This window comes from Orycteropus afer, unplaced genomic scaffold (assembly GCF_000298275.1).
Source record: "Orycteropus afer afer isolate SDZICR_OR568_19922 unplaced genomic scaffold, OryAfe1.0 scaffold01085, whole genome shotgun sequence".
In the NCBI taxonomy this organism is placed as follows: Eukaryota; Metazoa; Chordata; class Mammalia; order Tubulidentata; family Orycteropodidae; genus Orycteropus; species Orycteropus afer.
The window spans coordinates 204,344-215,787 of NW_006922672.1; the positions used below are offsets into that span (position 1 = coordinate 204,344).

General features: G+C 45.4%; 1 protein-coding gene across 1 annotated transcript in view; it reads left to right on the forward strand.

Moving 5' to 3' along the window:
• Window positions 1-7,269, forward strand: part of DCTN5 (dynactin subunit 5) — a 58,351-nt gene extending 51,082 nt beyond the window's left edge. The window contains 2 exon segments of the mRNA XM_007958698.2: window positions 1,302-1,404; window positions 7,172-7,269. Coding sequence (XP_007956889.2) covers window positions 1,302-1,404; window positions 7,172-7,269 — 201 coding nt within the window.
• The last annotated feature ends 4,175 nt before the right edge of the window (window positions 7,270-11,444 follow it).

The following is an 11,444-nucleotide window of genomic DNA, read 5'->3' on the forward strand; positions in this document are numbered from 1 at the left end:
ACACACAAACATAACCACCACAATGGCTAACTGCCATATTTTTTAATTGCCAATGTTGCTTAATCTGTGGAAGGATTACCAAAGAGGAATGAGGAGCTATAACTTTAACTTTCTTCTGAGCCAAGGATGTTGTCAAGTAGTGCCACACAACTGGAGACAGTGTAGTCATTTATGAAATTCAAACCTTTGAGGTATAAGCTTTTAAGAAATATGTTTGGCAGTCTTCCTTTCCTGGAAATACTTGTTATTTGGGTATTTAATAATGGGGAAAATTTGAACACAACCAAACAAAGGGTCATTCATGCTTTTTGGTAAAATCTGAGGTCTGGACAGATTAACATTGTCCTGGCACTTTTTGAGATTTCTACCTTGTCAACCAGGTATATTTCATCAGATTGTCTAAGCAGAACATGAGGAACTTAGAGGCTTTGGTGATGTAAAGTCAGCCAACAAAGACTGAAACTTCCATTTCTCAGCAAGTCGTCTGGGACAGAGCTTTGAACTGTACACAGAAGCTTCTCCTTTCCTTCACCCCACAAAACAAATGAGTCTCCCAGACCTCATTCCACTGAAAAGTAATGACAGTGGATAAAGTCAAGCATAAGGTTTAGCCCAAACCTTCAAATCCATGCTCACCTGTGGAAGAACCATTAAACGAATACCTTTCTTTTCCAAATGAATTTGTCAAGACTTGTCAAGTTAGAACTGACAAAAGAGTAAGCAAGCAACCATAAACCATTAGGTGCGAAAGGGAACGTATTGGCTTGTGTAAACCATGAGTACAGAAGTAGATCCTGATTTCATGAACAAAAGGCTCTAGGCGTTCAAATGAGGCTGTGAGGTCTCCATCCCTTTTCTGCTTTCCTCTGGGAAAGTCACTCTCAGCAGGTTCTTTCTTCATGGAAACAAGATGGCTGTCCCAGTGGGTCCTCTGGAAGCCCGGTGGGAGGGGCTGCTTTCTCCAGCTGCCCTTGTAGTAGCACTGAGATTGCGCTTCATGAGACTGGCTCTTACGTTGGTTCCCTAAGCCAATTACTGTGGCCAGGTGTGCGTGTTGCAGTGCAGGGGGAGGGGTGAAGCACAAGGATTGAGCTGGGCATGGGGTGGGTCCCCACGGAAAGTAGAGGCTCTGCTATCAGAAGAAAGGACAACTTTTTCCTGATCTGTTTTCTATTAACATTTGACAATTGTTACTTGTTTTCTTGTTGTTGACAATATACACATAACATTCATTCATCCATTTAAACATGTGCAGTTCCGTGATGGTGATTACGTTCCTGTTAACAGTATTTTCATTGCAGGGGCGCCGGTGTGTGTTGAAAGACTGTTGCAAAATTCTTGACAACACAGTATTACCCCCAGAAACTGTGGTCCCACCATTCACCGTCTTCTCAGGCTGCCCAGGTAACGTTGGGTGTCAAGTATTTTAATTTTTAGCCTCTTCAAAACTCAGGTTTACCTTCCATCACAAAAGTAATATGTGATTCTGTCTCTAACAGTATGTTGGTCTGTCTAACTTAAAACATTCTCTTGCTAAAATATTCCAAGAAATGATACCTAAAACATAACAAACTCGTCTTAAAACGCATAATTGGAGTCACAAGAAAATAAAATTATTAAGGGTTGAAAAAGGAAAAAAAGAGAAGAAACTTAACCCAAGCTGTGAACATGCCTAGGAGATGACAGCTTCTTGCTGGGAAGGTTTAGGGCTTTATACATGCGTGGGTGTGGGGATGAAGCCTTGGATCCTGGCAACTGCCTGGTAGGTAGTTGAGCTCACATCTTCAAATACCGGCAGTAGACTTGAAGGCCTCAATAAAAGGTCAACGTAGAACAAATCTGCCCACCAGCACAGGAAGGTACAAAGAAGCTTGTCTTTCTTGGCCTGGGCTCTGGGTGGGAAAAGAAAAAGTCTCTCTAGAGAGTTGTAGCTAAGACTTGCTCTATCACTGGTCAAAACCCAAAAAAACCAAACTCAATGCCATTGAGTCAATTCCAATCATAGCGACCCCCATTGGGTTTCTGAGGAGATGAATCTCTACGCAAGTAGATCGCCCCATCTTCCTTCTGCGGAGCAGCTCGTGGGTTTGAACCACCAGCCTTCTGGTTAGCAGTCAAATGCCTGAGGTACTACACCACCAGAGCGCCTTCTCATTGGTCAAGGAATCCCCAAATCGAAAAGTAAATGTAAAATGTGCCTGAAACTAACAGTTCCCTGTGACACCTGACATAAGCAAACGCATCACCTCTCGACTTGGCTGACAGAATGCTCACAGGTGAAACCCCACCCCCATCCTCTCAGAGCTCCAAATTAAAAACATGTCAGGAAATAGGCTTTAGTCATGCATGCTCATCCTAGAAAAGTTGGGAAACACTAAAAAGCAGAAGGAAGAAAACTCTCACGCTGTCCTCACCCAGCCTAGTACATCCACTGCTCCTGTTCTGCCCATTTTCCATAACAGTCTCTTTGCTTCTACATGCTGTTTCATGCAGTTGAAATCACAAAGCACGGACGGGAGAGTCGCGTACAGAAATTCACAGATGGAGGTTGATAGGAAGAGAGATTGGCTAGATTTGATATACTATCAACTGCTGGGTGGTTTAATTGTTTTTTTCAATTAAAAAAATCCAATCACTCAGATCATTGAATTTGAGTTGCAAAGATGTACAAACTCATTACTCAGATTCTTTAGGGAGGAAATTGGCCATTATGTTGTTTCATGCATCTCTGCTTTTCAGAGAGAAAGAAGAGACTTTTGTCTGGTAGTTCTCCCCATCTGCCCTGTTGTTTGTTGTGGTTGTGACTCACAGTGATCCTATGTGACAACGGAGACCTGCCCTGTAGGGTTTCTGAGGCTGTAATCTTTATGGGAACAGATTGCCAGGTCTTTTCTCCCACGGAGTGGTTGGTGGGTTCAAACCACTGGCCTTTCTGTTAGCAGCCAAGCACATAACCACTGCACACTAGGGCTCCTAATTCTGCTGATACTGGGTTCCAGCTGCAGAAGAGTTCCGCTGTTCTTAGCAAGAACATCTGCTGGTTGTTTTAAATGACTGTCAGACAAGCATCTGATCTGAGGTGAGAGGGATAGTGCCAGAGAATTATCTTAGTTTTCATTTAAAAACTTACTCAAGAGCATTAGAACCAGTGCTACTGAGCACGGATGGCAGAGGGCAGGAAGCATTACTTGCTTTTGCAGTCCACATAAACACTTCTTGGAGGTTATGGCAGAGCATTCAAGCTGCATGAATGGGAAAACGGAAGCTTAGAGAGCTTGGGTTGTTAGAGGGGTCGGTTGGGAAGTGGGGAAGTCTTGAGTAGCACCAGAAAACCCAAACTAAACCCACTGCCATCGAGTTGATTCTGCTTCATAGCCACCCCCATTGGGTTTCCAAGGCTGTAAATCTTCATGGAAGTAGATCATCTCATATTCCTTCCACGTAGCAGCTGGTGGGTTTGAACCGCTAGCCTTCTGGTTAGCAGCCAGATCTCTGTGATTTAGTGTCCAGTGCTTTTAGCCCTTCCCATGTGCCAGGGTATCTCCCATGTTGATGTTTTGTTGTTTTCAAACAAATGCTGCCCTTCTGGATACTGCTGTGGCAATCTCCACCTTTAACACAGAGACAGGGCTGCAGGGAGGCTGGCACAGGTTGGGAGGCAACACAGCATGAAACTGGGTTGGAACAAAAGGAAAGGCAAACCATCCAGAAAGGGGCTGGCTTAGGAGCCCAAACCTCAGATGCCTTCAGGATCCAGGTGATAAGATAAAGGATTGGAGTGGTGGCTGTCATAGCTGTCAGAAGTGGGCCTAGTATTTTGAGGTCTTCTGAGATCTTCTGATCCTCTTAAGGAGCTAAAACTCTGAATTTTTCTATAAAATCTCAAAACTTTTAAATACTGGCTACTAATTTTTAAAAACTTGTTAAATATTGTGCAGACCCAAAGTATGTGTATAAGTCTAACACTGGCAGCTCATTTACCAAGGGTGCCTGTGAGAATTTCATATTTTTTAGTCTTTTTTTCCACCCTGTGTGCTGTATGTTTGTAGATGAATGTGCATGTGTGTATATAATATGGACACAGGAAACTCTTGATGCCTACGTAAACAAAATCACATTCTCTGTACTACTCTCTAATTTACTTAAAATTAACAGTATCTCTTGGATATCTTTTCTTGTCCCTGTGTAGAAACTCACCTCGTTCCTTTTAACGGTTGCATGTTTTTTGCCAAAGTGAAAGCCATTATTCTTTAGAGAAGGCAAACGGTAAACAATAACAGATTCTTACGTCACTGGGTAGGTGCACAGTGGCTCAGGTCAGATGCTGGGTTCACGGCACTGCCGCCTCCGGCTGCCACCGTGCTGCTCTGGGAGCCTACATGGTTCCCGAGGCTTCTGTGCTGCTCGGCCTCTCCGGCCTCTGCAGCCATCTCCTGCCGTGCTGCCAGGTTCACCTCGTGGGGAGGAAGGCATACAACTCCTGCCTGGGGCGCACTCAGGTCTTCTTGCCCTGAGCAAGTGTTATGACTCTTTTAGATGCGCAGGCAAGCCTCCTCCCAGGGGCATTCGTCTTTGCTCTGCTATAGAAGACCTGCACGGGGCTACTCAGGCCTCTGCCCTACATGGGCAGCTGTTACAGCTCTTTTAGCTTCACCAGGAAGCCTCCTGCCTGAAGGTGCTCAGCGGTCGTTCTGTGGGCCAGCAAGCCCACTGCAGTCGCCTTGCTCTGTGAGCCAGCAAGCCTGCCACCACTGTCTCTCGCCATCTTGTGCCATCTTCAGTGTTACAGCTCTCTTCTGGGTTTAGGAAGTTCTCAGCACAGGGACCTTGGTTCAAGGGACACACCTTACTCCAGACTCTTCTTTTTTTATTTTTTTTTTCAAATTTTATTGTGATTTGTGTGAAAGTTTACAGAGCAAATTTCTCTTCTGTACAGCAGTTCACAAACACTTTGTCTCATGACATTGACTGCAGTTTTCCACAATGCAATAGCTCCCCTCCCACTTCCTCCCCATAGTTACATATTCCTTGTGTCCTTCCCGCCCATGCACTCCTGCCCTCTGTGCTGTCTCTCTCTGCATACACAGTCCTTCTATTCTCCCATGATTGACTCTGCAAGGAGTTGGCCACCTAATGTAAATGTTCAGCTCATATGCCGGTCTTTTGTTGGGGTGGCAGCCACAGGAGTGAGTTCAATTCCACACCTAAAGGGCAGCTTGGGGCCATAGTCTCGGTGGTTCCACCAGGCTCTATTGGACCAGCAAACCTGGTCCCCCCCCCTTTTTTTTTTAATGATTTTGAGTTGTGTTTCACATTGTTCTTCCACTCTATCTAGGATCTCTTACATAGATCCCCCTCCGAATGACTGACAGTGGTAGCTGGGCACCATCTAGTTCTTCTGGTCTCATAGTCGTATAGACTGAGGATCATATGGTATACCAGTCCCTTGGACTAACTGTTTCCATACATCTTTGGTTTTCTTCATTCTTCTTAGCTCTGGACGAGGAGAGACCCATCATTGCATCTCCACTCCAGACTCTTCTTGATGATAGTGAAGTCCCCCTGAACCTCTCTAGGGTTGGTTTTTATATAAGACTACTCCTTACGAGTTTCAAAGCATGGTCCTCCCAGTAGTACCATGAACTTACCAGTGCCCTCAGGAGACTGTAAGTCACTCAGTTTGTGTAGTCCCAGAAAATTATTTTGTAGAAGTTATAAGACCATGGCAAGAAAGGCCATATGAAAGATTCCTTGCACCACATGCAGTCTAGTGGCTTCTCCTGCATTCATTAAAAACCAGTTGCCATCCAGTTGATTCTGACTCATTGTAACCCCCTGTGTGTCAGAGTAGAACTGTGGTCCATAGGATTTCTTTCTCTCCACTGCCCCTCCCCCCCATTTATTGTGGTTTTGGTGAAGGTTTACATAGCAGTTGAGGCTCCCATTCAACAATTTCTGCACAGATTGTTTAGTGCCATTGGTTATGTTCTTCACAACACGTGAACATCCTCATCATTTATGTTGTGGTTACGTGGAGCTCTGGTGGTGTAGTGCCTAAGGTATTTGACTGCTAACCAGAAGGCTGGCGGTTCAAATCCACCAGCCACTCCTCAGAAGGAAGGTTAGGCAATCTACTTCCATAGTGATACTGCCTCGGAGACCCAAGGAGGGATCTCTGTGAGTCAGATCTGACTCAATGGCAGGGAGAAATGAAAACCAGCTGTATCTAATTAGTGTCCTAGTATAATGGATCATTATAAACTGTACGTATTTGTCACCATTAGAGTCTTCACTGCATTGAACACTCTTTACTGAACCTGTCGTCATGGAGTTGTGCAAGAGTCCCTGTGGGATAAACTTGTAGAAGTTGTTTTCAGGTCCCAGCATATGAACGTTTGCGTTTTTGCTGGATACAGTAAAACCTGCAAAAGCTGGAATCTGTGACAGGGAAATGTGCCAGAAGAGGAAAAAGCAAACGTTTCCCACTAATCAGAGCAGTAGCAGAGGGTAAGACTGCTCCCTTGCTCTGTCAAAGACAGAAAACTTGTCTGAGATCTGGAAAAACAAGGCAGGCCCATTGAATTCCAGCTCACACAGTTTCACTGTGTTTCTCAGTTGCTCCCCAGAAAGGCTGGGTGAATGTCCGCTCCCACCAGTAGTGTATGAGAGTGCCTCTCATACAGAAATTCGGAAGTATGTCTTTTGTCCTTCATTAGGACAGGTCTGTTCCACTCTCTTTGATGATTTATCTCTGTCTAGCATATTGGGCATTGCACTCAGCCTTGTTGTATGAACAGCAGGCAGCCTTTTCCCTCATGGGCCCTGACTTGGACTCGCTCAGTAGACGTCACACCTGAAGCCTGCGGGTGGATGAGCCTTTCTCTGGAATGACACTGATGTAGCCAGAGGCGCTAAACTCTTCAGGTCATGTCATAGTGTACTAGCCTCTCTCAGTGTGTTTCTTCATTTTGGGAACTGTGTTACTGGTTTCACACACACACACAATACGCCATCAAGAAGTTACAGTCAGAATGTTCTATTGGTACTGAAGGTGGATAACCTAGCATTCAGACACTGGTGACTAAAGACAATGGCCTTTTAGGGGTTTAAACAGCAATTGGCTGCAGGCCTTCCATGGCACCACTGGTTGACCAGGTCTTTCTCCCCCCAGGACTCTTCTCAGGGGAGCTTCCAGAGTGTACCCAGGAGCTGATGATTGATGTCACCAAGAGCTACTACCAGAAGTTTCTGCCCCTGACACAAGTCTAGTCTCTGCCTCATGTCTTGAATTTGCTTGAGCTCAAAGATGAACTTGGGGACAAAGTGAGCCAATCAGCATCTGCGAAGACACCTCCAACCCACCCTCTTTTTTTTTTTTTAAATTCTTCAGAATTTTTCAATCCTTCATGTCTCTAAGCTCTTAAAAATTTAATAACAAAACATCCAGAGGCGTTATCTCCAAATGCTGTGCTCAAATTTTATTCATACCCATATCTTCGGAATGCAGAATCGTCTGTTCCCAGCCCCACCCCCCTCGGTCCTGTGGATGGATAGATCCCGCCTGAAGCAGGCCAGCCGAGCAGGAGTGCTTGGTGTGAGCTTGGAGGTCAGGTAGTCGGTATCCTACTCAAGGCCTCAGGCTGTCCCTGTGAGCTCACAGTCACGTAGCTCTCCCTCCACTTCCCCACAGGTGACACAGTGGCCACTGGCCACCGTTGCTCATCATCCTGGGAAAGAGTGTTGATGACTTTTCAGAACCTATGTTCCTGCTGGGCACTAAAACTTGAAGGGAGGGCTGGTTACTATTTCTCTTATTCCCCACATGACCTTTGCTGTCCCCAGGTGGTCCCCAGGTGGCTAGCAAGAGGCTTCCTAGCACTGTGTTGTTCAGTGTTGGTCTTCACTGAAAGGAGGGACCTCAGCCCCCCATGTTTTGTTTTACAGGGTCCCAGTTTCCGCTTCCCATGTTGACAGGCCAGTTTGGCAGTCTGTCCTTGTCGGAAGCTCTTTGGGGCAGGACTGTGTGCCTTGTTTCATTGAAGACAGCATTTTAGATTCTTGCTGTCTGGCCTAGAACCATTCAACCCACCCTGTAGTCACTGTAACCCCACAGCTCAGACCAAATCATCTGTACTTGGACCCAGACACAGATGGACTTGTGGGACTTTCAGAATTGTCTTGTGGACATAGGGCCCAAGGATTAAATGGAGTTGCCAGTGCTGTTCTTACCCCCTTTCTCTAGTCATACAACCCTTCCTGGTTCTGCTCTGACCTTTGCTTAAGAAGGAAGATGGAGATGTGAGAGGCTGAGAAGGTTGGCCTTGCTTAATACCTGATTCTTCTGTAAACAAATAGTGTGGATCCCCTCAGCCTTCAAGATTAGAGTCTAATGGGGGCCTTCTTGACTTGATGTCCTGCTGTAGGGTTTGCAAATACAGCTGTATGTCATTATCTCTGCTAGCTTAATGTAAATTGCTTTCTGGTCTGTCACTTTTTTTGTGTTTGTACATTAAAAGAGTCATCCATGGAAGAAATCCTCTAGAGATGTGGTTTGTCTTCCTTAACAACATTGCTGTGTGCTGGGGGTGGGCTGTGCATATTCATAAGGTTTGTCATTTCTCACCACAGCTCAGTGAAAACCAAACCAAACTCATTGCCATCCAATTGATTCTTACTCATCGGGACCACCATTGGATTTCCAAGGCTGCACATCTCTAGAGAAGAAGACTGCCTCATCTTTCTTCTGCTTTGCAGAAGAGGGGGTTGTCGAACGACTGACCTTATGTATAGTGGCCAAATGCCTTAACCACTACGCCACCAGAACTCCTTACAACTTGGTAAGGTGGATGCTATTTACAGATTTTTTCAGATGTGAAAGCAAACTCCAAGACAGGGTAGGTGCTACCCATCAGTCAATGAAGAGGGAGCTGACCCAGGAGTCACGCCCATGTCCATCAGGCTCCATGGACTGTGCTCATCAGTCTGTCCTAGAAAAATGAGACACACTTGTCCTTGGATCACATCTGCTTGTGTCCCAAACAGTGCTAGGAGTCTGGTGGCTGCAAGTGTTTTTGGTCTCATGCTGCCGTCTCCCCTAGCTCCCTTCTCCTTCCATGCCCCAGGCTAACCTCTGGCTCGCTGCAGAAACCTTCTAGGGCATGCCTCGCAGGTCTCCATCCAGCTTGTTTGAAGCCTCCAAAAGCAAGCTAGCCGTGTTCCGTGACTGTCCTGTGTCAATATCCAGAATCAAGAAAGTGTCTGAGCATGTATGTGGTGGTGGCATTGTTTTAGCCTTTTACCGCAAACATGATTTAAAAAATCTTTAAGAAATTCAAGTGCAGGATTTTAAAATCCTATTAATAAAGGAGGAGAAGGGTGTCTATAATGAAGTACATTTTCTCAGTGCAGAGACCCAGTCCCACATCCTGCTTCCCAGTGTAAGGTTTGGTCGATCCTACCAGAAATACAGTCGTTGCGATGCCCAAGCAGAGCGTGTGTGTGTATACACTGACGTTGCTTTTTATTCAATGGGAGCACAATATTTATATGGTTCTACACCTTGCTGCTTTTACTTAATGTATTTTGATGATTGTATCAGATTAGCACATACAGGTGATAATAATAGCAATTGCTAACGTGTATAGAACATCTACCAGGTACTATTCTGAGGGTTTTTTTTTTTTTTTTTTGACTAATTCCTGTAATCCTCAGTAACTGTAATGTACAATTATTATTCCCAAGGTACATAGGTTAAGTAAATTGCTCAAATTGTACAGCTAATATAATACTGAATCCAGGCATTTTGTCTCCACAGTCCCTACTTTTAATCACTTTTTTGTAATTCCTCCATGTTATAACACCTTTCATGGCCCCAAATTGTGTCTTCTGGCCAGCCCTTGCTTTACAGGAAACTAAGAAAGTTGAGTATTTTGCTTTGCTGCGAATGCAAGACAGAGGGATATTGTAAATGGGTATTGGCTGAATCACTGTGTCTGCCGTAGCAGGAAGCCTCGTGTCTCCGCTGAGAAGACTGTCTCCTTGCGTTGTGCCCTTTTGGTCTTGCAGCCACAGTTGTGGCCCAAGTAGTTAAATGGGAACAGGTTACTTGGGAGTATTGTCCTGCTTGTAGTCATTAAATGGTGTCTTAAAATTCTATATAGCGTGGTTGGCACTCTACAGAGGAATATGCAAAATACACAAAAATTCAGTTAGAACACTTTGTTGCAAGTGACAGAAATCCAGCTTGAACCAATTTAGCCAAAAAAGGGGATTGTATTGGCTTATACAACAGATCACAGAAAGGACAGGCTTGAGATGCAATGAAGTGGGCTAGTTACTCAATCACCTATGCCCTGGTGTCCTAAACTGTACAGTGGGAATAACAGTAACACCACATACAGTTGGTGTAGATTAGATGAGTCACGACTGTTTGTAAACATTAAGGACAGTTCCTGTCACTCAGCACTCCAGCTGTTATCATTGCTGGTTAAAGTATATCCAGGAATTTAAACCTCATCAGGGCATTGACTGGGATGGTGTAACAGAGAGATTGCCAAAATACAGTGGCTCAGACAGGATGGAAGTCAATTTCTCTCACACCCAACAGTGCAGAGGTAGGCAGGTGGCCCAGGCAGGTAGGTGGGCCACAGTGTCATTCAGGCCCTAGGTTTTTACTATCTTGTCATGCGGCCACTCTTACCTATGAGGAAGGTTGTCAATTTAGTCTCTAGATGGGTAGCCGTGTGCCTAGGCCAAACTCTGTGGCAGGAGGTTCTAGTGTTAAGAGAAAGGAAGAATTGACACGGGGACAGCAGCCGCAGGCACCCCATACCATGAGCCGGCTTCCTTTTCTCCTGCGTGTGGGCTTATCCACGCTTTGGGGCTCATGACAGCTGACAGTTCCCGACATCTGTCCTCCTAGCTTGGTGAGCCTGAAAGAAAGGTTTCTTTCCTTCCAGTTTGAATTTGGAGAATCCCAAAGAAAAGTTCTCAGTGGCTTGTCATGAGCCACATGCCATCTTGGCTCAATCATAGTGGCCATGGGGATATGGTCCTATGATTAACCCAGTCTCCATGCCCCCATGGTGCAAAAGAAACACTCTATTATGAGAAAGAAGGTGCTGGGAAGACAAAAACAAGAGCCATCACGAACGGTGAGCGAGTCTGTATCATGTGCTGATACTGTTTAAAGGTGTGTTGACTGTTGTGAGCGTGCTTCCTAGAAAAGGCTAGCTGGACTCTGTTTCCATGGTGGCTCTTACCCCTGGGACAGTCTGTTACCAGACCAATTACCTTTATAACCCCAGGAAAAGAAGTCTCTTTGTCCCTTGAATGCTCCCAGGAGAGCCGGCCAACTGGAAATCCTGGCTTGGGACTCTTCCCAGTTGTTTCAGGGCAAAGGGGATGTAATGGCTCATGCAGCTGAAAAGGCCAGGGCTAAGATG